The sequence below is a fragment of the Taeniopygia guttata genome, chromosome Z (genome assembly GCF_048771995.1).
Source record: "Taeniopygia guttata chromosome Z, bTaeGut7.mat, whole genome shotgun sequence".
In the NCBI taxonomy this organism is placed as follows: Eukaryota; Metazoa; Chordata; class Aves; order Passeriformes; family Estrildidae; genus Taeniopygia; species Taeniopygia guttata.
The window spans coordinates 67,457,064-67,483,649 of record NC_133063.1 but is presented as its reverse complement, the minus strand read 5'-3'; the positions used below and the strand labels follow the sequence as shown (position 1 = coordinate 67,483,649).

At 36.7% G+C, this 26,586-nt stretch overlaps 1 protein-coding gene across 1 annotated transcript in view; it reads right to left on the bottom strand.

Moving 5' to 3' along the window:
• MRPS27 (mitochondrial ribosomal protein S27) overlaps positions 1-26,586 on the bottom strand; it is a 42,458-nt gene that overhangs the window by 13,774 nt on the left and 2,098 nt on the right. The window contains exons 3-4 of the mRNA XM_002194777.7: positions 21,152-21,222; positions 19,216-19,274 (exon numbers count right to left, since the gene is read on the bottom strand). Coding sequence (XP_002194813.2) covers positions 19,216-19,274; positions 21,152-21,222 — 130 coding nt within the window. The remainder of the gene's footprint in view (positions 1-19,215; positions 19,275-21,151; positions 21,223-26,586) is intronic.

Genomic DNA, 26,586 nt, shown 5'->3' with positions numbered 1-26,586 from the left:
CCCAACCAGCTGTTTTTAATGCATTTGAATATTCAACTTTGTTTCACAGCTCTGTTTATTCTCTTGAGTACACCACAGTGAGAAAGAGCACTCCAATACTCCCTGCACCTTGGGATTGCTAAAGATTACTGTAATGGAATCTTCTAGGTTTCAAAGTAAAACTGGATTTGGACAGCAAAAGGCCTAACAAGGATACAATACAGCCTAGAAACAGAATGAAGCCAATCATCAATCAACACTCATTGCTGGAATCAATATGCACAAAATTCAGAGGTATGTTAGAAAACCTTGTAAAAAATCTGCACATCAGCTTTTATAGGGCTGGGACTGATTTTTGCACATATACGTGTGTGTGTATGACAACCACAGATATTTTCATACATAATTACTGTATGTATGTTACTATTAATATCTTTATACTGATCTTTATGCTCAAATCATGTCTTGCTTACCCTATAAGTGCTATGCAAATAAAAAGTTCTTCTCAACAAAGTAATTTTCTGGTTAATTCTAACAATTAATTACAAGTTAGTTGGATGGAAATGAAGAGGGAACTGGTGTCTGAATGCAATATATATGCAAGTACAAGACCCCTCAACACTAGACACTTCCATTAATCCATGATGTCGTAGGAGAATTGGAAATGAAAGGTGAACAACTACACTGCAAACTTTAATTGGCTTTGATTTAATTGTTAATGCTGGGATAAGTTCTGTCTCTGTTGTACTAGCTGAGAAAAGAAACCAACAGAGTATCTGTTTTTTACAATTAAAAAATCAACCAAATGTTGTGGCAGGCACTTTTATTTTAAATGGAATCAGGAAAAAGAGGAGGTTGCTCATCATTTTGACAAGCATTAACATCCTCCTCCTTCTCTATGTCCACCAAACAGGATATAATTAAGCAAGGCAATATGTTCAAGGACAGATGAAAAGACAGAAGGAAGTTAAAACTACATTAAAAAAGAGGATTCAGAATGAATTAAATAAAGGGAGTCACAAGCAACTGCTGTGTGTTTAATGGAGAGACCAGAAGGTTATCTTGCAGACGCCTGGTGCTGACACTCATTTTTCTGAGAACTAATAAAAACCTGAGAAGCCCAAGATTCTTATAATGTGTTCAGGAAAAAAAAAAAAAAAACCAAGAAGGAACTGTAACAGTATTAGAGAAGCTCTCTGTTGGTACACTTTAATGCTAATGGCTAAAGAATCAATATGGTCATCCTTCCAGTCACTGAATGAGAACATCAGCCTCCACAGGGAATAAAAACAGAAATACTGGTAATACAGGGAGAGCCTGAAATATCAGGCTCATTGTGAATTTAAAAGCAGACAATGCAGTACTCAAGAGAATTCTTTTTATTTTTAAAAGCTGTTCAAATTACGCAGTCCAGAAACTTGATTTTCACTAACAGTTGTCTTGTGCTTGCAAAATGATTATAACTTGGAAGAAGAGATAGAAGGAGTGTACAGCCTCAGTACAAGGCAACCAGAACATTTTTAGCCAAGCAAGTACATTCTCTTGCTAACAAACAGGCCAGCACATTGGGCTACATTGTCAGATCACTAAGTTACCACATAAAGCCCTACTGCTCATTATTTTCAACTGTGCTGGGGTACTCATGCTGTGTGAAAGAAACTAAACAATAAAAAAGTTTAACAGATGCTGAGAGTGCTTCATGGGGTGCTGTACTACTATAGCAAGCATGACTTATTTATATTGGTCCTCACACACTGCAGAAAAGCTGAATTCCTGCCCTACTCATTTATTTCAGTCTTGCAATTTTGTTTGTGCCATCAAGTGGTGATGCAACTCTAGCTGCTTTCACACACCCTGTCTTCTCAAGGGAAGTAATGCAGCAAACCTGAGAGCAAACAGAACCACCCCTTGCTGGTCGGCATTCTTTTCCCTAGGTTGACAGAAGGCACTTCATTGCTCCGGGGACAGTCACGAATGAGGAAGATGGTGAAGGAAAATTTGCTGCACTACAGAAGAGAAAGTGCTGTAGAAGTGACATACCATGAGGAAGAGCTGTGCTCTACTCCTTCTGGGTACTATAGAGGGAAAACCAGCTCAGCAGATGGGCTCCCATTCTTTGTTGTTGACAAATTCCATTTTGTACTCTGGGGCTTTCTTAAGGTCCAGTCCAATTCCTGGTACTCCCAGAAGCTATCCTTGTGCAAGACACTATTTTTCTCTTCCCCATTCTACCCTGATCTGTGAAACAGAATGATGAGATCCTTCCTTTCTCCACCTTTACCTGACCTAATGATAAAGCATCTTGTAATGATCCATACATCCTACACTTCCTATCTCTCTTCTTTTAAAACTAGAGAGAAACTTGGGTCTGCATTTTCATATATTTTCAACAGGAAGGAAGAGTGCCAGATTTCTTCTAATCCACTTAAAATTCTACAAAGTCCAACGCAAAGCAGAGAGACTTAAAATTAATAAATATAATAGGAAATATCACTGCAAACCAGGAAGAAGATATCTCAATGGAATTAATCCAAAGCAACTCCACATTTTACATGAGTCATACAGGGCTGAGAAGCATATTAACAATGTCACGTTTTTTTCTTCCCAGGCACATTTTTTCAGCTACAGTGCATAATGATCAAATGGATTCCAGGCAGGCTTAGCTTGGAAACTGGAAGGCTGTCACCCAGAACTCCCCCTTTGTTTGTCATTTCAAGCCACAAGCTTTGGAGAAAATCATCTATTTTAAATGGACCCAGAGGCATTGCTCATACATCAGTGTTAAAGAAAACAATCCTGGAAGAGCAATCATTATTGACAGAAATTTCCTTTTTAAAATGAACAGAACTCTATTTTTCCATCTTTTCTTTGCCTGCCCTTTTAGCCTTCCTCCTTTTTGTATAAATCATGTAATAATTTGATGTGTAAACCTACCAGTCCTATAGGAAATACCGCACACATTAAGTGCCTACACTCAAAAACAGAGGGAACATATCGCTTTTGTGTTGAAATAAAAAACTCAAGTAGTACGTGTACTTTAAGAAATCCATTATCAAAAGCAGTAATAAGACAGGTTAAAAAATTAGACATGACAACTGTAACAGACCATAGTCTAGGGCTGAGGCAGAATCTTACACATTTTCAAGCAGAAAATTGGTTTGCAGACTCCCTGAAAAAAAAACCATATTCAGCTCCTATTGTATTTTAATTTTTATTGACTTTCCCGTCTTTTATTTTGAACTATTATAACTTGATTGCTTTGATGCTATAATTAATTCTTCTAAACTAAGCTCTTTCCACCTCCACATGAATTCATATTTCATGCACAACATTTTTTGTTCAAGATTTGCACAGAGCTCTTATACCACTAATGCATGTCTGACAATGGCCCCAAAATAGACCTAAATGATCAGATGTGGAGAAACTACAGTACAGAACCACAGTCAAACATCAAGGCTGAGCAGGAGACTTTAAGGATATTTTCAGTATCATGTCTTGTTTCATGTTATACCACATTAAGTTTTTATTTCTTTTCACATCACTTTACAAGTTTACCTATTTCTTAATCCTTAAGCTTAGTAATAAGACTAGATTTGGAAAAGTAGATATTTTGGCTAGAAGTACCTACTACACATTTATTTAGGAAGACTCAAAATATCACCTCGGTAACTTCCCTCTACCAACAACTGAAGGGAGAAAATTCAGTCGTTTCAGAGTAGCTATTGTATTGCTCAAAACTACATTAATGCATAGAAAGCTCATCATCTTAAAGTCTCTTTCTAACAGTAACTATCACATAGCATTCACCATATATGAGCGAGGATGTAGTTTATTCTTTATTAATCTTGCTAGTTTGACAGTTTTGCTTTTTTTTTTTTTCTCTACCCATTGTTGTCAGCCTCTTATCACTAAATGCTCTTCCTCCTTTCGATGAATTTAAGGCATCTTCAAGAGTAAAACATAAGGAACAACCCTTATTACATTAAAAGTTTAAAAAACAGTATGATCAAAGAGTTGCAAAATTCTAGATAAATTTTATAAGTTTCAAAATAATGTATGAATGGACAAGCAGTTTACCAGAGTGTAGAAGAAATGCTTTGCTTACACATAAATAGACCTAAAAGCCTATTTCACAAAAGAAATAGCAAAACAACAGATAAGGAGCCTATGGCAAAGTTTAAACCAATTTATTGGTATTTCTGGTATTGCAATATTTTAAACAACTACTGGTACTCCTGAAAAAAAAAAAAAAGAAACTGAATTATTTATCAATCCTTCCATCCAGATGCAGTCAGCATAACAGAACTGCAGTGGAGCTGCTCTTCCAACCTTCTGCCAGCAGGTTACACCAAGCAGCCCTGAACCTCCCTAGAAATATTTGTGAAGCACAAAGCAGCAATCCTTCAGGCAACCTGATTAATATCCTACAGTTTACCTTAAATGCTTCAAATCTTTATTATAATTAGTTCAAACTGAAAAAGCAAAGCCAAGGCTCAAACAACAAACGCTCAGTACACTCTTTGTCCCTGGGAAAACTCTTTGAGGCTGCTAAATGTATTTCCTAAAAAGCTACCCTAGTCATGAAGATTCATAGTACTTCAGGAATTATGCACTCCCTGGCACAACTCCAATGAAGTTCACTTCTAAGAAGAATGTAAACTAGTCTGTGTCAGTTTGGCTGAACATGCTCCGTATGCCTAACCTGAAATAGGATGACATCAGTCACAGGCCTGATCTAGCTAGAAGCTGAAGACCTTAACACTTAAAAATCCATTATCAATATAATTCCTTGTTCTAGGTTAAAGGGAAGGTCACCAGCTAGCTCACAAGAAATGGACACTTGGGGATCCTCCTAGATGAAAGAATACTGCTACCAAGAAAAGGTGGTGATGCCTGCTTTAGTCTCATGAAGGAAGTAAATTTATCACATTCAGTTTTATTTCAAATGCAAACTATTAATAAAGCAACACCCCGTTTTGATTTAACAAAATGATGAGGTGAACTGCAATGAAGGAAACCAAATAAACAGATTTTTGAATAGAGTATTTTTATTTTTCTCCTTTTCCCAGGATAATAGTTACCCACCACCTTTCACCTCTCCCATTCTTTTCAAAAAAAGACAATCAGGAAAAATCCAATTTTCTTCTCACACATGTGAAGAATCTATACTACTTTCACCATAAAAATGAAATTCACTCAAAGAGTGATGATTAAGAAGAAAAGGTTGTGTCATAATAATAACAATAATGAAAAACCCAATATCTCCCCAAACTATTGACTGTAAGGGACACAGATCTCTGTGACAAACAATTCTGGACTTACAATTGAAATGATTGGTTTTGAATATATATACTAATACTGTATAGACAGTATCACAGGCTGAGAAAATACACGGGGAATGATGAAGTGAGCTGTTGCTATAGTGATTCTGATAAGATTCTCTTTAGTGCCCTTCCTTTTCCCCATGCAACCACAATCAAGTCTAATTTAAAACCGACTCTTCCATTAATTGCATCTTTTTCCGGTATCCTGGCATACAAAAACAGAGAAATTAAGAACCATACAAGATACTACATTTCTTGCTTCAGGGAATTTTTTTTAATCTTGGCAATTTCAATGTGCATTAGGATAAAACTTGCTGTTTCAAAGCTCAAAGGGTCAGTTCTGCTGATTCTTTTACTTGGATCTCTGAAAACTGATTAACACAAGGCTGTAAACAAAGGTACACATGAGTAAAGCTCTTATTTGACTGTTACCATTTTACTAACTCAACTATGCCTGTCATTACTTGAACAAATGAAACCTGTCTGAAAGCTAGTATACAAGCTGAAAACTCATTTCTCAAAACAAAAAACATTTGAAAAGGCTGCTTGCAATTTCTAGCTACTGTTACCACCTTTGCACCTGTTCACTTTGCCAAGTGACTGACCACTAAATGCTGTCAGAAAGTCAGTTTCCAGCAGAAAGGTAGTTCCCACTAGCTCCATTTCAAAAGTAAGTTTAAAATATTTTGCATACCAAATAGTAATTGTGTCATGGACTTTTTTCAACCAGACAACTTTAAGTCATTTGAGGGACTAAATTGCTTTAAAGCTCATTAGGCTTAATTTCTAAAAAATAAATTACTAGAGATGTTTTAGAAAACTTCCATCTCTTTAGCTACCAACTACTGGAGGGATGCCACAATGAAGCTTGCCTTCCAGTAACCATTAACCAAGCTGGACAGAGATGCAGCACCAAGGGCTTTCCAGGCAGACAAAACATTGGCTCTAAGTTCTGTGATAGCTCAGTGTCAGAGGGAAGTGCATCACACATTAAGGTGTTTCTGCCTTTTAGCACTAAGCCTAAAGTATGAGACAATACTCCTTTCACGCCATATTAAATAGGCATGCTTCATGCATATGCATAAAAACTACCGTACAGAAAAGCAAATAATGACTTCTTGATTTTATGGCAGGGAAAATATCCTAGCCTTTAACAGACATTGCTATTACTGTATTTGCAAAGAGCAACTTTTTAATAATGCCTAATATTCAGTGTAGATTTAACCTGGCCAAAATTAACATAATTTTGTTAGAGACCTAATCACTGAGACCTGCAGTCTGCACTGTAACTATGTTGCATTTTCCATTTATTTTACTTAAATTCTTTATGGTTCACAAAGTAGCCCCCAGAAATAGATCACACATTAGCTTCAAACTACTGTAACATTACACCGATTGACATAACCCTTGACACTTTTCAGTTTGTTCACAATTGAACTCACACGGATTGTAAGTGATGTATTTCTGTATTGAGTACGTCAAAGGCTGCAATACAGAACTCTACAAGCCAAACTGTTTATTCTGTAGAGTTAGTTTCACACCACAATCAGAGCAAAAAAGAGGTGCTGGGAAGACAGTGCTTCAGGAATACAAAGACTGAATGGATCTCAGTAACCAACTTAAGCAGGGGAAAAGCCAAGCCTTGCATTTGCTACCAAACACTTCACAAACTGGATTTGCACATTTCAGGCTTTACCTTTTCAGACTTGCTGTCACAGGCACACAATTCAAGTTAGCCTAATTTTGACCTAATACATTTACATTTTTCACTGTTACAGTCTGATGTCCTTGTGTGTTTGCTCTCCTTCGGCACTCTCTGAGTGAACAGGAAGCAGACAAGAAGGCTTTAATATTAAATGTAAATACCTAAAAGAGGACAAAACCCCTGATACCTGCAGTTTCAGTCACAGCCACCGTCAAAAAGGCAATAATTTCCAAAGGGTCAACCACATGTGAATAGGCCATGGCTACCACAGTTCATGATTATTCTCTTTACTTTTCACATCATGTCTCAATAAGCAACACTTACCAATATTTCTTTTTTCTTCCAACCTTGTATTTTCCTAATAAAAATACTTTTAGCAATGAGTAACAAGAAATGCTCACATCCTTTATACATTTTTAACTGTTCTCTAACCACAGTACCCAATCACAGTACTTCTGAGGCATCTAGTTAGCATACCTCTTAGTATATCTAACTTCTGAGACCAGTGAGACCAAAATGTCCTTTGCCCCAAGGACATATTGCATATGTCAATCCAAAGGAATAGCAAGTATATCAAGGATAAACATGGCAAACTGGAATCAAGCAATTTGTAAGGCAGTTTGAAATTTGTGGTCTCTTACCAGCTACATGATTGTTTTATTCTTTTCAGAAAAAGACTGTGCCATCAGATCTGTTATTTAAAGAGAGACAGCAGGTACCTCTCTTTAGGTACCGCATGTACTGTAGGACAAATGCTCCCTTGCGTAGGTAGTTGCAAGCTGCACAGTAAAATGAGGTCATGCTACCCAAAACAGGCAGAGGATTTCATAATGCAAAAAGGTATTTTGTAGTTTTCCCCCCTTTTGAGACAGGAACACATCCAAGATTGCTAGTTATAAATATAGTGGTGGCAGCACCAAGCCTGCCAGAGTCCAGTAAGCATTTGGACAATGCTCTCAGGCACACAGTGTGGTTCTTGGGGTGTTCTGTGCAGAGCCAGGAGTCGGGCTAAATGAGCCTGATTGGTCCTTCCAACTGAGCATATTCCATGACATAGCACTAATGCTTTTGGTTCTGCTAATGACTGGCCCACAATACAAGGCCAGGATGACTTGCTACTTTGACCTTTTAAGTGGCCTACTTAGACCTTGTATTCAGGCTCCAAACTGACATTTACAGCACCAGTTAAGGAAAACTGCAAAATGAAGTAATCACTCCAGGACAGTAACTTCAATGAAGACAAAAACATCTTTTTGCTGGTGAAGTGGACTGTAACACTCCTGCTGCACATGTTCTGCTGTCATGTTCTCACAGTAGCCGCTACACCTCATTCACCACCAGTTAGACACACCAGCAGCCAGTCTAGTTTGTCAACTTTGGCACAGACTGTGTAGACAAGGGGGAGGGAGATAGTGTCCATTTTACACCCAGCTGTCTGCTGCCAGAGGCCATCTACTTAGCTTGTAGCTCAATTTAGTCCAGCTCTGCTCATTCCTTAGTGGAACTTTGAAGAAAGGAGTATTTCCCCCCTTTTTTAAAAGAAAGCAGTAGTTACAGAGGAGAGAGCAGAATAAATATCAACGTAAAGAGGACCAGCATAAAGTTGACTTTGGAGATTAAAGGCAGCTTTATATCCACACCAATTCTTAAACAACAGATACCACAAATATGAAAATCAGTTTGCAAATCCAGATGCCAAAATTTGTGTGCTTTCAGCCTGACAAGTTCTAGACTGAAGGAGTGGGGTGGAGGGGAAATAACCAAAATCCCTGTCCACTTTTCAGCATGAGAAAGGAATTATTATTGGGTCTACATTCACAGCTGAGCAAACAGGCATTTCTATCAGCTGCTCTCTTGTACACCCCTTTCCAACTTTAACAATAAATCCAAGAAAGCATTCTCTGTTGCTGCTTAAATGTTCCCTAAACTAGATCCTGTGTCTAATCCTCACCTGGTCCAAAGAGAAAACACACAGTTCCCCCAAGCTATCAGGGGCCTGGCACAGCACACATACACAAGCTCCTTAATTAGATGAAAGCTGGGAGGCAAGGACAACTCCAGAACCTTTCAAGGACATGCAGTCCAGCATCCCACAGAGATGCATCAGTGGTGAAGATGGAAACCAATTGATGAAAACAGCCGCAGTGCTATTTCTGAAACAACAACAACCAACTCCATGTTTAATTGAGTCCCTCAGGCTTTCAAACTGATGTAGCAAAGGGGAGACAGAGAAGCAGCTGAAAAGCCTGGGGACATTTTCCTTCAGGGACAGGGGCACATAAGGATTTTAGGAAACAGGTAAGGGGATAACATCAGCTGACAAGAAAGGCTTGGACTTCTATCTGAGCTTTTTCCAAACCCATCCTGCTCTTCCACCCCACAATGCCCGCCACAAAAAAAAACCCCAAAAAAACCCAAAAAAAACCTATCAAAACAAAAACCAAAAGAAAAGTAAGGAAGGGACTATTCAGGGATTAGTTAACCTAGTTAGGAACCAAGGATTTATCAAGTAAATCTCAGAAAGAGGTAACAGGAACCATGGCAGAAGGAACAGCTGCAGTTAGCTAGCTCAGCTAAGTGCTTGGTACAGAGGACAGAAAATGCAATTGGACTCATTCCAGCAGACAACACAGACACATTATTTGGAGCATGCAGCTTCAAAACACTCACTATTAAAGCAGCATTTAAACAACAACAACAACAAAAAAAAACACCCAACATAGCAAACAACGAACAAAAAGGTAAGTACCCTGAATGACAGTTTGGGGTTTTGGTTTTTTTTCATTTGCTACTGAGCATCTTATATTCAGAAATTTGCACCTTAACTCTTCTGTAAACAGTAAGAGTAATAACCGTGACCTTTGCTGATCTACTGATTCAATACTCCTCTATTCAATTACAGCAAAGCACTGTTTTGTAGATCTGTCTGCAATCAAGCTCCTGCCCTTAGGGAGAACACTTTTTCACAGGCACAAATGTATATGCAGAAATAAGCAGAAAGACAAGCTGAATAAATATACCTACTTATTTTCATTTTTGTTCTGCACTCTAATCTTTCTGGATATTTCTGAAGATGGAATTATTTAGAAAAAATGAAACCATTGGAATAGAGTAACATAATTGACTTTTCAAGTTTCTTTAACTGGGGCCAAAAATATCTACTGTCTGTTAGATATAATCTTGTAATTTTCCAAATGTCTTGATAACTAATGTTGACGTAACACTTTCAAGCCTACAAAACCATTAACATAATTTTTTAAATAAAAAGACAGCTACTTGAAGATAAACATGCCCAATCATTTACAAGCTAAAGAAAGATGCATGCTAATGTAAATCTCCCTCCTCCCCATCACACTAATTTTTGTTTGGTTATAAAACCATTTTGTCTAAAATGGAGTATAACAGAACAAAGTAGATCAGATCTGTAACTGTGGTGATTACTCCACCTCTTAACAAGGTCATCCTAAATGTTCTTTCAATTTCCAAAGGGCTTCACCTTCAGGAACTTGTATCATACCTGCTATCTGTTACCATATACTATGCAACAATGTGCATCAAACCACAGATAGTCTGAGCACAATAGATTATACTGGATCTACTCTACTGTATCATACTACTAAGCTGAACATCTTCATTGCTACTAACAAAGCACAGAACACTTTTCTTGACTATGACGTCCAGTTAGATGGTGTAGCCCCCTTTTTATGTGCTTGATCAGATCATAGTCGTCTTAAAAGTCTGTGAAATAAACTAAGATTTTATGTAACAATGACTCAAAACTAAGATCATATGGAACTTTTCATTACATATAGTAAAATGAAGGAATGCCCTCACTGAAATACTGCACAAGCCTTGTATTTCATACATTAGCTGAGATGTGACAGGAAAAAACATTTTAATGCCTTTGTCCTTCTCTCCATCAGTCTACCCTACAAATTAGCACATGACTTGCCATCATTCAAACATACTGGCAGTTTTCTTAACAAGTGTGGTGCAGAATAGAAATTCTCAGGCAGTGGAATGTTAGAGATGCTTTGGTCCCAGGCCTGCTTCCGTGCAACAAGAGCATGGAAGAAAACCGAAAATGAAACTACTTCTATAGGTCTTACTAGCGCTCACATTAGTCTTCTGAAAAGAAGTTTCCTCAAACATTGTGAAGAAAAAAAAAAAACAACAGAAAACCAGACAAGACATCCCCTTCCATGTTAGACTACCATGTGATTTGCCCTGGAGTATTTAAAAATATTTTGCATTCTTAGTGAATGTCCAGTCCTGCTTTCTTATAAACCTTCCTTAATCACAAGTCAGAGAAAACACGTATTAAAAAAAAATACAAAGTAAATCCTGGTAAGTGGGTAAACTTTACAGCATGTACATTTAACCCAAGATGTATTTTCAACACAACAGCTGCAACAAGTTATGCAACTCCTATTTCCCAGATTAAGGACATTTGAAAGCTGACACTATTTATTGCATATCTTCACTCTCCAGATCCTAACTTTTTTTTTTTTCTATAATAAAATTACCACAGTACAGGCTCTAAATTCTCATCCTGTTCTTAAAAAGATTCTCAATAAAATTATTGTTCTCATCAGAAGCTCATCTGCAGCTGCTTGCAGAGTTCACTTAAGCCAGGAACACCCTGGTTCAACCTTTGGAAAACCATCTTTAATGGCAGCAAACTAACATCTCAACTTACCTCAAAAACTACCTTTATTCTTTCTTTTACTACTGATTACAGCAGAAGAATCTTGATCACTGACATGCCTAAGACATTTTCTGCCTGGAAGCCTTTTGACTTTGTACTTGGCCTTCTGTTTATGACATTTAAACTGTTCAGTATTTTGAGTATGCTTGGCTGCAGTAGCACAAAAACCTAAATTTCCCAAAACACAGGATAAACACTCTTCCACTCTTAGCCTATCTCATTATTTTGTATGCATTGTGTAAGAACAGATGATGATAAAATGGCCTGATATTTTCATTTGAATGGCTACCCTACAACCCAGTGCTACTCATCATTACAATTCTGTAAATTAAAGCTAAACAAAAAAATCAATAGAATTCCTGTTTTTAAAAAATAAACCAGCTCACATGCCTCAAAAATAAAAATCTGTATTAAAGGTATTTGTTTCCCCAAGAAACATATCTTGTACAGCCAGCTTTACAAGCAGTATTAACACAAACTAGAGAAGGTTACTAGTTAAGCAACTGAAAACAGAATTGTTAATAACTATTGCCCCTTCTACAGCTGCAGATATAATATACTCCCTACTCTTCTACATTATGTTAGTTTAGCTCAAAAATGACTAATGGGACTCAAAATAGCAGGAATGCATGCTTACCACATCTAAGTTGCAACAGGAATAAAAACTAGGACTTACAAATACAGAACTCCTGACATACTGAGGATCTTATTTCACTAAATAAAAACAAATTTTTCTAAATTGGTACATTTTAAATAGAAAACATATTCTAAATGCTTTCCATGTTGCATTGAATATAGCTAATATTTACTCATTAAAATGTGAACATTTGCGGAAAAGTAATACTTTCATTTAAGGTTCTTTCTCAAATGCATTCTGGTGAACATTTATTTATTTTTTAAAAAAATAAAATCAAATATATAAACAAAGCTGTAAAGAAATTCTTGTAAACCATGGAAATATCTACACAAGACACTCTCTTTGCCTGAAGATGATTCTAAATTGAGTATTATCCTTCCAAAGAAATTAAACTGGTTCGAAGAACTCCTTTCCTGCTGCCAGAAAACAGCAATAAAGCTTTCTAGGTACTTTAAATTATAAACATGAAACATTATTAAAATAATTTATTTGAATTAAGGTTTCTTGCTCGCTGATTTAAACTAAAACCAAGTCAACAATTCAAATAATTTTAACTCTAATCAACCTACCTGAAATAAGACAGCTCTGGTCTACAGCATGTCAAGATTATTCCATAACAGGTTGATAGTAACAAGTAGTTCATAGTAATTTTCTTATACTGAATTTATTTTGATCCAAAAAGGAAATTCTTACGTGCACTACAAAGAAGAATGAGGTTTAAGTTGATGGATACAATAAACACAAAGTTAACAGTTCCTAAGGAAGGGACCGTGACAGCTCTGGTAATGGTTGCAAGCCTAATAGAAATTCATGGGTTTATGCTAGTAGCTGCCACTTTCAACATAACTGAAAAAGAAAAGACTGCTGTACCATTTAACACTATTTAGGAAAGCTATGGGACAAGGAACTCAATAAAACCATTAACTTTTTGTTTGTTTGTTTGTTTGTTTTCATGGGATTGGAGACTTTGGCTGCTGTTGCTGCTCAGGGGCTGTAGTGGAACCAGTAATTCCTTGCAGGGGAAGACAGATAGAGTTAATTCTCTAATATATCTTTATAATTATTAGTCATATTAGTCATTAACTAAAGCTAGCAAAGGAACAGGTCTTTGCTTGTTCTTGTTTTAAATTCTGAATCTTATAAAAGGCTTTAGTCTGTCCTGGCCATTTGTATTCCTATGAATGGCTCACTCTCTACATTTTTGGCTGCATTTAACCTCTGTCTGGACTTTCAGTATTTCTAAAACATAATGCAAGATCTCCCTTGAGACAGGCTTTCTGCTGATGCAGGGGTTTACTTAACAACTTCAGGAATGCCACTGGAACTAGCAAAATTGACCTTTATGGAGGAGCGTGGGTCAAACTCAGAGACAAAATTGCCCTTTCTCCTTCAATATACAAGTGCAACAGTTGAGATCTGGTCACATTGTTCTTTAGACTATTTCCTGTAGAAGCTACTAGACAAAAAGCTTTGAGCTGTTGGCAAGAAAGATGCTGGGTAAAAGATGCTGGTAAAAGAAATTCTGCTATACTCTTTTCTTCCAAGAATTGTAATGAAAGCCTGTCTTCCAATATTAAATGAAAAACGTATCCACATGGAGTGTGGACCAAGTAATTTCTGTCAATTTCTGAATCTGACTGGCTTCATCTTTCTATTGACTCCAGAAATATTGTGGACGAGGAGGAGGTTACCCCAAACACTGATACTGCATTCTGTTTGTAGAAGAATCCTTATTTTCCTCTTCTTTTAAATATAAAGCTTTTAAAATCCAAATGCTTATCCTTCTAGAACTGGCAACACACAACAAAAAAATCAGTGGTGATAAAAAGCCTTCCAACTTTTTGTGCTTTTATATGCAGTGCCTAGAAAATTCTTGACCAATTTCTGCCACGTTTAAAGAAAACTATATATACAAAAGGACAGATGAACTATGAAAAGCAGACTGAAAGGGCATGTATTACAGGAAATGATCCTTCTGAATGCTCTTCAATGTTTTATCTTTAATGATGGTTCTCCTGCACTTCAAAGCATGTTACACTGAGCACACTAAAATCTGATGTTGTTACAGAATAAAGCTTGGTGAAATTTGGCTCTGGGTTCTGAAACATAGTTACTAATTTTTTTCCAAAGATTCCAACAGTTCAGAGTGTGACAAACTACGGACAGACGAAGACAACAGAAAACCTGTGAAAAATGAGAGGCAGAGTAAGAACATGTGCCTCTCTGTGCAGAAATGAGTGAATGCTGGAGCCAGAAGCACAGTAGAGTCCCTACCGCCAGTACACCTGACAGCACTGGCTTGGATAGTGACCAATATTACTTCACATAAAGCAGCATCACACACTGGCAACCATAGCAGAACAGCACTGAACACTGGTATTTCTGTCATTCACATGAAAATAATTAAATATTCTAATGAGGTACATCTCTCTGGTGTTTCCCTTCCTTGTGCCTCCCTACCTTCTGAAAAGCTGCCCTAATCTTTCGCAAATTAACTTATTTTAAAGCACTCAGCCAAGGCAGGTGTCCAAACTGTTAAAACACACCATTCTGCCAACAAATTGTATTTTTCTCTTCAGATGCTTTCACCACTTCTCAATATAATTTCAAAATATAACTGCTGCATAACTTGAATAGTAGGTGGCTATTTCTGACTCATTTATTTTTATACCTTTTTTTTAACCCATACACTTCTTTGGAGGCATTGAAAACCAAGATTTGATCAGTTATTTCACCTACAGCCTTAAGAGAATGAAAACATCTCAAAGAAAGAATTAAATATGCTATAGCACTATGTCTACATATCTTCTATTTGTGCTGGAAAAGGTAATGGCATTCATTATGTACTGTAGATTTCTATACAAAAACAAAATACCACACTAGTAAGAATGAATGCTACGCAAATATTATTCAGAAATACATTTTTTTGGTACATTGTGAAAATTTGTTACAAATAATACTTTGGAGTAAAAACATTTTCAGACACTAAGCTGCTTGACTAGTATGAAAGTAAAAGTGCAACTGCTGCACCCACAGAATAGACATGAAAATATAGAGAGTGCAGGTGAAACTTATTTTGCTTGTAATGTTGCCCTGAGCAGCACCACACAGATATTATTAGGGAAAAAGAACAATTTCATATGGACACAGATAAGAGCCCCAAAATTATTTAAAGGCTGAAATCAGGCCTCAAAACTGTAACTTACTACCACCCAATCTAAACAATTCTATGATTCTATTAAAGACAGCACATCTAGGAATAACTTCTAATCAATTCCTATTGTCCCATTTTGTGATTAGAATCAGGTATGGACCCCAGGTAATAAATCCTGAAGTCTGCAGAAACAGCTATGTTTTCAGAAAAAAACCAAAAGATAATAAAAAAATCCAGGCAGATTGTGCAAGAATTTGTAGAATACAGGCACATACAAAAACATTCTCCGGACACTGTGTATACTTTTCTCTACAGGGTGGGTCATGGGTTTAATGCAATTAAAAATTCTCTTGAGGGTCCCAACATAAGAAAAACTTCACCCATTCTTTTCACACACATTGAAAAATCTTTGTTGGCATAAAACCTACATACAAAATCAGCAGTGACCTCATCACAAAACCTCTCTTCATTATGCTAATGTTTCAGTTATAAGAAAAACACCCTGATGTGTGAAATAGTGACATCTCAGAGAGACAGGACAAAGTACAGCGAACTGCAAATCTTTGATCTGGCTGAAAGTGCTCTGCATTCTGATGAGAATTTTTGCTGGGATCCTAGGAGATGAAAGGATTTTTTTTAAAGTCTGACAGTTAACAGAAGGGGGGAGGTATTCAGAAGAGAACAAAAAGAGGAGCACTGAAAGCAGATGACATCATGCTTCAAACTGGCCTTTACCATCTTACTGACATGCTCCACAATAGCAGTTTCCACACACAGCTATTCTTGAGAGCTCAAGATCCTCTGTGGAGACAGTATGGCTGGAGATCCACTACTTTAAAAGGATATAAAATTGGAATAGGCCTAAATATAACACATCTATTTTATTTTGGGATCCTAAATGCATTATGGTAATGCTCCTGAACACTAATTTTTGAAACTAAGTTCTGCCTCACATTATACATGGAAAGTCTCCAGCCTAAGAAGCTAACAATTACAAGATCTGTCACTCCCATCTCCCGGAAAACCCCACAGTGCAAGCACAGAAATGCCATTACTTCCCTCTGATTCTTCCCACAGGCAGTTTGCCTTTTGTAACAGGAAGATGTTCCAGCCTTGTAGGGGCTTTGGAACTGATTACCTTTCCACTCAGGTACCCAGAGGCTCCAAACACTGGAGAGAGGTATCAAATTTCCATCTTTATACTCTACAAGCAGCAAAGGAGAAAACCACGGGACTTTGGGAGCATTCTGATTAATTATGCTCACTCAAATGCACATATAGTCAACTTACCACGTCATGTACACAACATTTGTCTGCAATAGACTTGCATAGACATTTTACATTTTATGTAAAAAACAGACATAAAACCAGTTTTTCTCTAATACTGTTTTTCTCCTGTTCAGAAGTATCCTCTCCTTGAATAAAAGAAAAATTGGAACTTTCTCATTAAGGCAGAAAAAGAGAGATTTTGTGTCAAAGCTTCTCTGCTTCTTAACTTTCCCTTGCTACACCACTCATTTATGTTTCATGGTGTGGCCATTTGCATGGGACCTTTTTCTGCATCAAACATTGTCACAGCTGCAAAGACCTGTCTTTATAAAAATGTATTTCATTTTACCTCCAGCCTAAGTGGAAACAGTAAAGACCAACTAAAGGATCTTGCAAATACCCGTATCTCCTGTATCCTGAAGCTAGAACGCTTATTTTCACTTGACAGAGAAAATTCTGTTATAATTAGGATTTTTACATGAATTACAGACCTCTCTATGCTGTTTCACTACCTGAATACACATCCATTTTGAGACTAGTTTGGAATGAAATCTCCTAGAAAATTTATGCTAATATCACTGCATTTTGCAATATCAAAACAAAACAGCATCATAGGGGCACAAAGAAGAAAAATTTCAGCCAGAACATATCTAACAAGCCATGTGAGACATCAGTACTTTTCTATTCTCTCCACATGGACAACTAAAATCTGAATCAATGGCAAATTATTATATTCAATACCTACACAGGTATACTCTTACCAGCCATAGTGGAATTTTATCCTAGGAAAATGGTAGATAACCATGATTACTTAACTCTCTCTACCAGAATGTGTTCTTAAGAATAGAAAACCTGTGTTATTACCTGAGGTACTAACCAAGTACAGATTAAGACTAAGAAGTATATTTACATGTTAGAGATTCCCATAATACTCTCTCCCTCTTACTACAGATCATTTTTTAGGCTTCTACATTTTTGTCTTTTTATGCTTCTAAGTTGTTGTCTCTTTCTGAACTCCTTTTTCAATAAGAATCTGGAAGATACATTACAGACACCTAACCATCTGGATTTTATCTGTACCATTTTGAGACTTAGCAATTAAAACTACCCCACCTTCCTTGGTATGTCAGGGAAGTCAAAGGTCTCTTGAAATCCCTGACCCTAGAGGGCCTGACTCCATCAGAGAGGAAAAAATGACATGTGGCATAATATTATGCATTCAAGAATGTTACTAAAAGGTGCTAGAGGGCTTGCATTAAACTAGCTTTACCTTCTTCTGTTTTCATTTCTGCTGTTGCAAGATGGAAAACTGATTTCTGACCAGAGATTCTGATAAGACTAGTGACATCTTGTTTAAAAAGAATGAAAATGCCACTAACCTGCCCTCTGTGAGTGATGCTTCTTCCTACTTTTATTTTCAAACCACAGGATATTGCTAGTACTAACCCATTTCTATTGTTTCCGTCTTGAAGTTCTGAGGTTTGGACACTGTCCCAGTATTATGACAGAATCAGGGACATCTGAAGTCTAATGCAATCATGTACTTAAAATTGTGCATACACTTAATCCAGCTATCCAGAAAACACCTTAACTAAAAAAAACGCAATCATTATTATTTATAAATAACAATCCGACATTATTTGTAAGGACGTTCTCTCATGTGCTTTGACAGGATGCGTTACTTTCTCCAGCACAGAAATTAGGTCTCAAAATCTGTGTGCAACTGTCTTAAAATAACTAATTTATTCTAGTGAACAGCAATAATTGCTACCCAAGTGAATATTGAGAGGTATTGACTTGAAGCAAGCAAGTATTCCACCTGACACTACCAGAAAACCTGTACACTTCAATCAACACAAAAATAGTTGCCAAAAACCGTAATAATCCATGCATAAAGTGAACTACACAGCTTATCTGGGAAATATACAAGTACTATGGGGATAATATATTTCATTCACCCTTGACTTGATCATTATCACAGGATGCCCATTTTATTCTTCCTTGTTCTAAGAAAACAAGCTTCCTTGAGTCCTACACTTAGACGTCCAAATATCATGTAGCCAATTCAGATAAATAATGATTCAGAGAACAAAAGCAGTATTAGAAGGAAAAATTAAGAACAAACTTGATTACTTATATTTTCAGCATTTCTAACATAAATCAAAGCTGCATGTTGTATTAGCTGCTAGCTCAGTATCTCAGATTAACATGCATGACAGGAGACAATGCCAGAGGTCCAGAGAAGGGCAGCCATAACCATGGAGAAGTTGGCAAGAAAGCCCTTGGCTGTAAGACAAGTTGTAAGACAAGTAGATGCGCATACTTTGCAAGAGCAAAATCAAAGCCAAAAAGCTGGAAAGGGTCAGTCTTCAAAGGACAAGACCTCATGTTATTTACTCATGTGACTCAAAGTTCATGTTGAGGGGAAAATATGTTTACCTGTAAAGGTAGTATTCAGCTTGATCCACTTCTTCTCGTGAAGAAATGCTGTCAACAAACTGATTAAAAAATAAGAAATAAAAGCTTAAAAAAGGAGCACGCACGTGAAGCATATTAGAAGAAAATAACATATAACAAAATACATTTGCCTGGCACATTTAGCTGTCTGACAGTACTGAAATTCTTCATATCTCTACTTGCTCCTAATTCTGGCTTCTTCTAGACTGCAAAAACTCCAAGCTTTTCAAACTGAAACAACTCCCTTCTTTAATTCTGAGAAACTCTATACATCTTGAAAGCCATCTGAAGATTAAACACCTATAGCTCCATATCCTGTATTTTTGCTGTTCCTTTAAATCTTTTGCTCTTCAATCATACCCTTTATTTTAAGCATATCTTCAGTTCTTTAAATTTCTTGCCACAATTTTGAGGTAATTTTAACATACCTCATTGCTTTTTCCAAAAAATATTCTTTTCCCTATAGTTTGCCTGTTGTGCCTATTCATAGTATAAATTCTGAAGCACAAGGACAGCAAAATTTTGTATTTCACTATACTTATAAACAATGGTAAGAAAAAAATCACCCTCTCGTGCTGTACAGCACAATTGTCCTCTCATTTACAATCCTGTCTTCTTACAGAACTCCCAGTGCTATCAATTACTTAGATACAAGCCAAACTTTCAACCAGACTTTGTCTTATGGTAACAGCGAATCCTGTTTTCCTATACATTTCACTAAAATAAGCATAAAGGTGCTGGAACACTACGGTATCTTTATAATGTAATACCTTTAGTTCAGAATAAACAAACATGTTCTCTTTACCATAAGCCTAATCTAAAAACAGTAATTCAGCTGACTGGAATTTGGTCTCCTATTCCTTCATTCTCTTTGCATGCTGTATACATAGAGATCTCATCTTCTGAGCATGGCAATAGCATGCCTGTGTGCTTTACCTACATTCCAGAAAATAAGAATCTGATGTTAGCTCCAGGTATTGGAAAGTGGGGCTGCTTGACAATCTGAAAATGCCATTTCTCTAGGGAGGTCAGCCCAAAGCAGGAAAGGAATAAATCTGATTCATAAAAAGGAGAGAACACCCATTTCTCTCTCATGGACACTGTCTCAGAAGCAATGGTCAAGAGTGCTTGATCTGTGTAAATGCTTGCTCTTGTAACTGAACAAAGTGTTCTGTAACTCTGCAGTTAGTGGTGCAAATTACCCTAATTAGTGGTATTACTGAGATAACTCAGTTTCTCTGGATAATTTTGAAGATTGAAATTAGTTTGTTGTTTTGTTTTTTAAATAAATGACTTATTTATTTTCCTTCTTCATTACACTCATTTACACAGGGAATTTAAAAATACCTATCTCTGCTTTTTCTCCCCTTTTCCAGATTATCCCATCCAGAGGATGGAACTGGTTACTCTTCCCAGTAAAAGTAATGGCTTTCCTTAACCCATGTCAGCATTTGTTCTGTCTCAGTCTGCTGCAGTAAAAGCAAAATATGTCCACCTCTGCCTCACTCTGAAAGAAGCCTGGAACTGAAAGAAGATAGACAGTGCAGTATAGCAATCCAATGCATTCCCTTAGCAGTCTGGCCTCTTACACAGTGCCTGAGGAGGTTTTAAAGCTTTCACAAAGAAACCACACAAAGGCAGGAAACACATATAAGGGAAATACACAACCCAATAACATTGAGGCCCAATTTTACTAAGAAAAAACATCTGTTTTGAAGACCCTATGGTCTCAGTTCTAACTAATGAGTACAAAGTATCAATAAAACAGCTTTATACAGCAATTTAATAGTATAACAAGACATTTACAATCCCAGAACTCCTAACAGAGGTGGTATCATTTATCACCTCTCAGCTCACTTCACTACACAAGCATTCCACAGTCACTTCTAGGAGTTTATGATTTGGATTTTTTCCTTACCCGGGCTACTGTCAAAGAGCTGACAGGCAGTTTTCTTTCATAGGTTCTGTCCATTAAGTGGGCTAAGTCAGCTGGAGAAAGCAGAAAAAATATGTGTTTAATCAACTGGCATAACATGAAAATCTGCATAGCCATCATACAACTTAGAATAGAGCCTATGTCCATGAAATCAAATTTTAGGTTCTTAACATTTCATTTTAAAATTGTATGAAAACAGTACTTTCAAATATTGTTGAACACTTTAACAGAAAATACACATGAGAAAATTCTCAACATGATGAACCTAAGTTACTAGAAAAAAAAACGTAAAAAAAACTACTCAATAAAGTGCTGGATGAAATTAGTACAACTAAGATAAGTCACCTAAAACAAAAAATTAGCAGATGTCCTTAAAATTCCCACTTGCTTTCAAGCCTATCATATGCTGGACAGTGCTTTAGGCACGGATTTTTATTTTACAGTAAAACAATGAGGCAAATAAATATGTACCATTTTACCATACTGATAAACCTTACAGTCACAAACAGCAATCCAAAGAAATCCCATTATTCATATGGGGCACTGCGCCAGTAACTAAGTAGTTTTATAGCATTCTGCTTCAGCAGTCGTATTAATCTGACCATGCCAGAAGTTAAATTTCTGACTGTTAAACAGGTAGCCAGCCATTGCATTTAATGAATTAACTGGAAGTCAAATTAATTTAATTTGGAGTTTTAGCTTTGTACTGTTCCTGGAAAATAAAGGTTATTCAGAAAGAGTAAGCTGCTCCACATATGCTTAATGTCATCTGTTTGACCACGAACTGACAATATCAAATCTGTAAGCTTTAGAGACTCAATCGTACTCTTTCTTGCTATTCTCCTCCATCTTGAGGACAAGAAATCTAACACATTCCCTCTGCAACATTTGGAACTTGCTTCCTCCTTTGCAACTGTTACTCAGAGAGTCACTCTTTTGATACCGCTCAGTAAGGCCCACAGGGCATCCTTGGCCAGCTGATGGCTTTGCTCATTTTACAATTAGTTTCCCAAAAAGGTGAACCTGCCTCCACACCTGTTGGTGAAATGTGAGGTAAGTAAAATTGCAGCACTACATCAGAACAGACTAACCTTTCTACTCTTGCAAAGTTGTCTGGGGCAGGAAACAGCACTGCATCAGTAACATGCTCTGTCTCTGAGGGGTGCCATCCACATAATAAGTGATATCCCTATTTATTACTTTTAAAACATCTGTACCATAGTGAACACTGAAGGGTACAGTTTTAACAGAACAAATGACATTCATTGCTGCTCTGACCTTTTAGGTAGTCTGTCAAATTACAGAACATGGATGAAGTTTTCAGTAAAATGATAGAGCCCTGACTTGGAATGAAATAGTTGACTCCTACTCTGTACAACGCTGCTGTCTGCCACAAAGCAGTATTACTTGTTTATGTAACAATTTTTCTCCTGAGGATCCCTTTAAAACATAAAATAAGCATTTATCATCTGGCTGAGAAAAGGCAAACTGTTCATGACTATGAAAGCAAAGGGAAATTTGTGGCAAAGTTAGTAAGGCCAGTACCACAAAAGAGAGCACAAGACACTGAGGTGATATGGGCAATCAAGTCCATGCTATACAAGATAGCCACAAAAAAAAAATGCAATTTTCTAATTGTAAAGAAATTTATACGGCCATATCCTCACAAGAAGTGCCTATAAGTGCCTTTGACTCTGTATTACCCATCTCTCCAGAAGTCACAAAAGTCGTGATGAAGCACATGGGTAAAGGCAAGGGAGCATTCCCAGCAGTGCTAGAAGTTAGAGAAGGGATGCTGTGACCAGCTCAGCTTATCCAGATCAAACCATCGGTAGGTCCTGGCTAAATGAAGACAACTGTCGCCCGTCATTTTTAATCTCCATTTTGAGACAGAGGGAAAGAAGTGTTTCCTTCAAAATCTGGTATCTTTGATGATACAGCAATGTGGACCTGAGACTTAAGAGCTCATTGATCTATTCTAGAGTTTTGTTATGCATCACCCTCCCAAAACTAGAAGGTGATCCCTACGACCATTCTGGGCCACACTCAAGCCCTGAGCTTGGCATTTCTTCTCTCTAGGTGCCCATGAAGATGAAGAACTCTCTCTAGAAGACACTGACTACTTTAGCAGAATACAAACCAAATGAATACAATCCCATGAACACAAGATCACAACACTGTTGGCCATTATACAATATCATCCTCTGAGAGATTTCACACATAGAATTTTAATGACTGACCATTGTTGCGGTCTACAAAGCTGAAACTCTCCATCAGATCTGCAGTATGGAAAGCACTTGCCTATGAACTCCATATATTTAAGTGTTTAACAAATATTAAACACTTATCTATCATCTCAAGTGTAAGTATCACAACAAAACGGATTGAGTAAATCTAAAATAATAGCAGACAAATGAACATAATGGAAAATTTAGCTTTGTTTTCAGACAAGTTGCTGTTTCTGCAGTAGTATTATTACAGGAATTAATTGCAATGAGTAATTATTTCCTAGCTTGCTTTCTGTGAAGAACACCTAAAACCAGACTTTTTTTTTGGTCAAATTCATAATCTGAAATAATTCAAGTTTGCTCCATAAATTGCTATTCAATAATCAAGAATAAAGTTTCTTATTAATGAAAGTATCCTGACAGCAGTACTAGAATGCAAGCATGTGAATGCTCAAATCTCCTACCACTGTTAGCAGTAAAACCCGAGTGCTGGCATTGTGTATAAACCAAGACAATATTTTAATGGCCAAATCAGAATTCTGTGTACGTTTTAACAGATACATACTGCAAATGCTTTCGTCTGACTCATCAAAAAACACACTAGTCTATAAAATCTCTCACATATGCTGCCTAAAAACATATTTCTACATAAATACATTTCTTTATAAATTCAATTTCTCTAAAAATGTTTTACTGCATATTCAAGAACTAATGAAATTAACAAAACAAGCCATAAATATAAGCTTAAGTAATTTAATTTCAGGCCATGACCTTCACAGAGGTCTTATATATACTGATATACATTATCATGTATTCTCATGCTCACTTTTATTTTCATTTGTTCATAGAAACTCAGTAGCTTGTTGCCTGCAACAGGGTGGCTCAGAAAATACTGACCCTCACCTTCCAAATCAGTGGTTATAACTTCTAACACCAGTTTGGTGGCCTAGGAAATCAACATAGTTTCAGTTTGATTCACAGTGTGTACCTGTCCACAGAACGTAGGCACACCAACAAGCAGCACATTATCAATATGGGGCACATTTGGCCGCCATATAAGGTCACTTTTATTCTACTTACGCCCTTGTATTCTTAGAAATGGTTCACTCAAGACAGAATCTGATCCAGTGGTGGGAAATGATGACAAAACTGATACCTGTCCTGAGACTGATGGGCAGAGCTAATACCTTAATTCACAGGCTAACTGGTGCTATAAAGAAAGCCGTGTTTAATTTTATTTTTATTTTAAATAAAATATAAAGGCCAAGACAAGTATTTTACCTTACAAATTTATATGTTCAACATTTAACTCTATGTCCACATAACTGGAAAGAACAACAGCTTTGTACCGAACAAGGCTTTGAATGGAAATTATAAATGTTTTTACGGGCAGCACTGCCACCTGGTGTTGCAGATGAGCCAATTTAGGCACTGTGAATCTTTGTAACAAAAACAAAAGAAATTTCCTATATCACCTGGATTCTGCCATCCCCTGGGATTCTGGGTTCCTCTGTACGTAATTTTTAATAAATGGAATCCATATTACTTCTAGGCAGGCATCTTCCTACCAACAAATAAATTGCAAATTCCAAGTTAACACATTTTCAATTCCTATCTCCTTTAATAAAAGCATTTTGGTACAAAAATACAGTCATGCTTTTACCCATACATTTTTCAGTAGTGAAGTTTGCTAAACTCATTCGTATCTGGATTCTAAACTGAGGTTACAGTGAAGACAATAAATCATGTCTTACATGGACACAGTAAATGAGTATCTGGGATAGCACATCACTGCAGCAGAGAAATGGAACTGACTTTAAATAAAAAAATACTTATTTTGCCTTTAAAAGTATCCTCACAACATAGTTTTGCATAACAACAGTTCTAAAACAGTGTTTGAAACACAGAAATAAAAGAGCATTTCCTCAACTCACTCAGCTATAATCACCAGTCAGTACACACAAGATTATATGTGCAACCAGACAATTGAGAGCTACAGAGCAGACGTCTGCAGGACTGTCTCCTCTCTGAAAATGCTAATACAGCTGACACCGTGCTAACTTGTTTTCTCTTTTCTGTGAACACAAAATAAAAATGCAAAGCAGTTATTTGAAAATCATGGAATAGACATCTGCTCTGGTTCAAGACCATCAGCAGAGGAGTAGCAAGAACTGTGCCTGCCAAATAGTCACAGAAGGTCCTGCCAGGCCTGGAGAAAGCCAAACATGGACGGTACCAGCACAGGCACAACAGTGGATTTTTCTACAGTAGATTTCTATTGTCTATGACAATTGCCAAATTAAGAACGCATTTTCACCTGGAGATGACTAGTTCAAATGCATCCCATGGCATAAATTTGTGGCTCCAGCCCAAAAGACACAGCATGAGCAGTCCTATTGATAGCAAACTGTAACAAGGTATTAACAGTCTCTGCAGGATCCAAGCTACATACATAAAGATCCACCCACTGTTTCTCATCCGTGTAGAGTACACATTGACAATTCCCACCTAAATGCTCGTAGGCAAATAAAAAAAACAAATTAGTGCATAAAAAACAGACCCATAATCTGTTTTGCAAGTAACAACCACAGTTCAGGGGCCCAGTAATGAAAACAGACCATGAATAAAGGAGTCCCCAAAACACCTGTGGTAAAAAATTAAAAAAAAAAAAAAAATCCATCTTTAGCGCAGAAAAATGCTTTTCCTTTAACACCAAAAAGGCACTGGAATTTAATTTCAAATGCAATCTATGCAAATAATTCAGCTAGAAAATTTGCACAGGAGATCTCAGTACCATGTAAAGATACAGTTTAACATGTATGTCTTGAAAATAAAAAGTTTAGCTTCATTCCCTACTCCCTCCTAAAAACACTCTATAATTCAAGAAGAAACTGCAAAACCCTGAGGAAAATTTCTTCTTTAAACAAATGTCTTTAAATTTAATTGTCCTGTAATATTTAGATTATTTTTGATTGTCCTATAATACTTAGATCATTACTAGAATACCTTTTTTTTCACACTGCAATACTGTTAAAACAATGTCAATGACATCAGTCAGAGATAGTCATACACTTTGAATTTTGTGAAAGAAAAAAAATCAGCTCATAGAAACTAAACATTAAGTAAGCAGGGGAATTCTAACTTGTTTCTGCACTATGCTTTGAATACATATGACAAATTTTTAACATG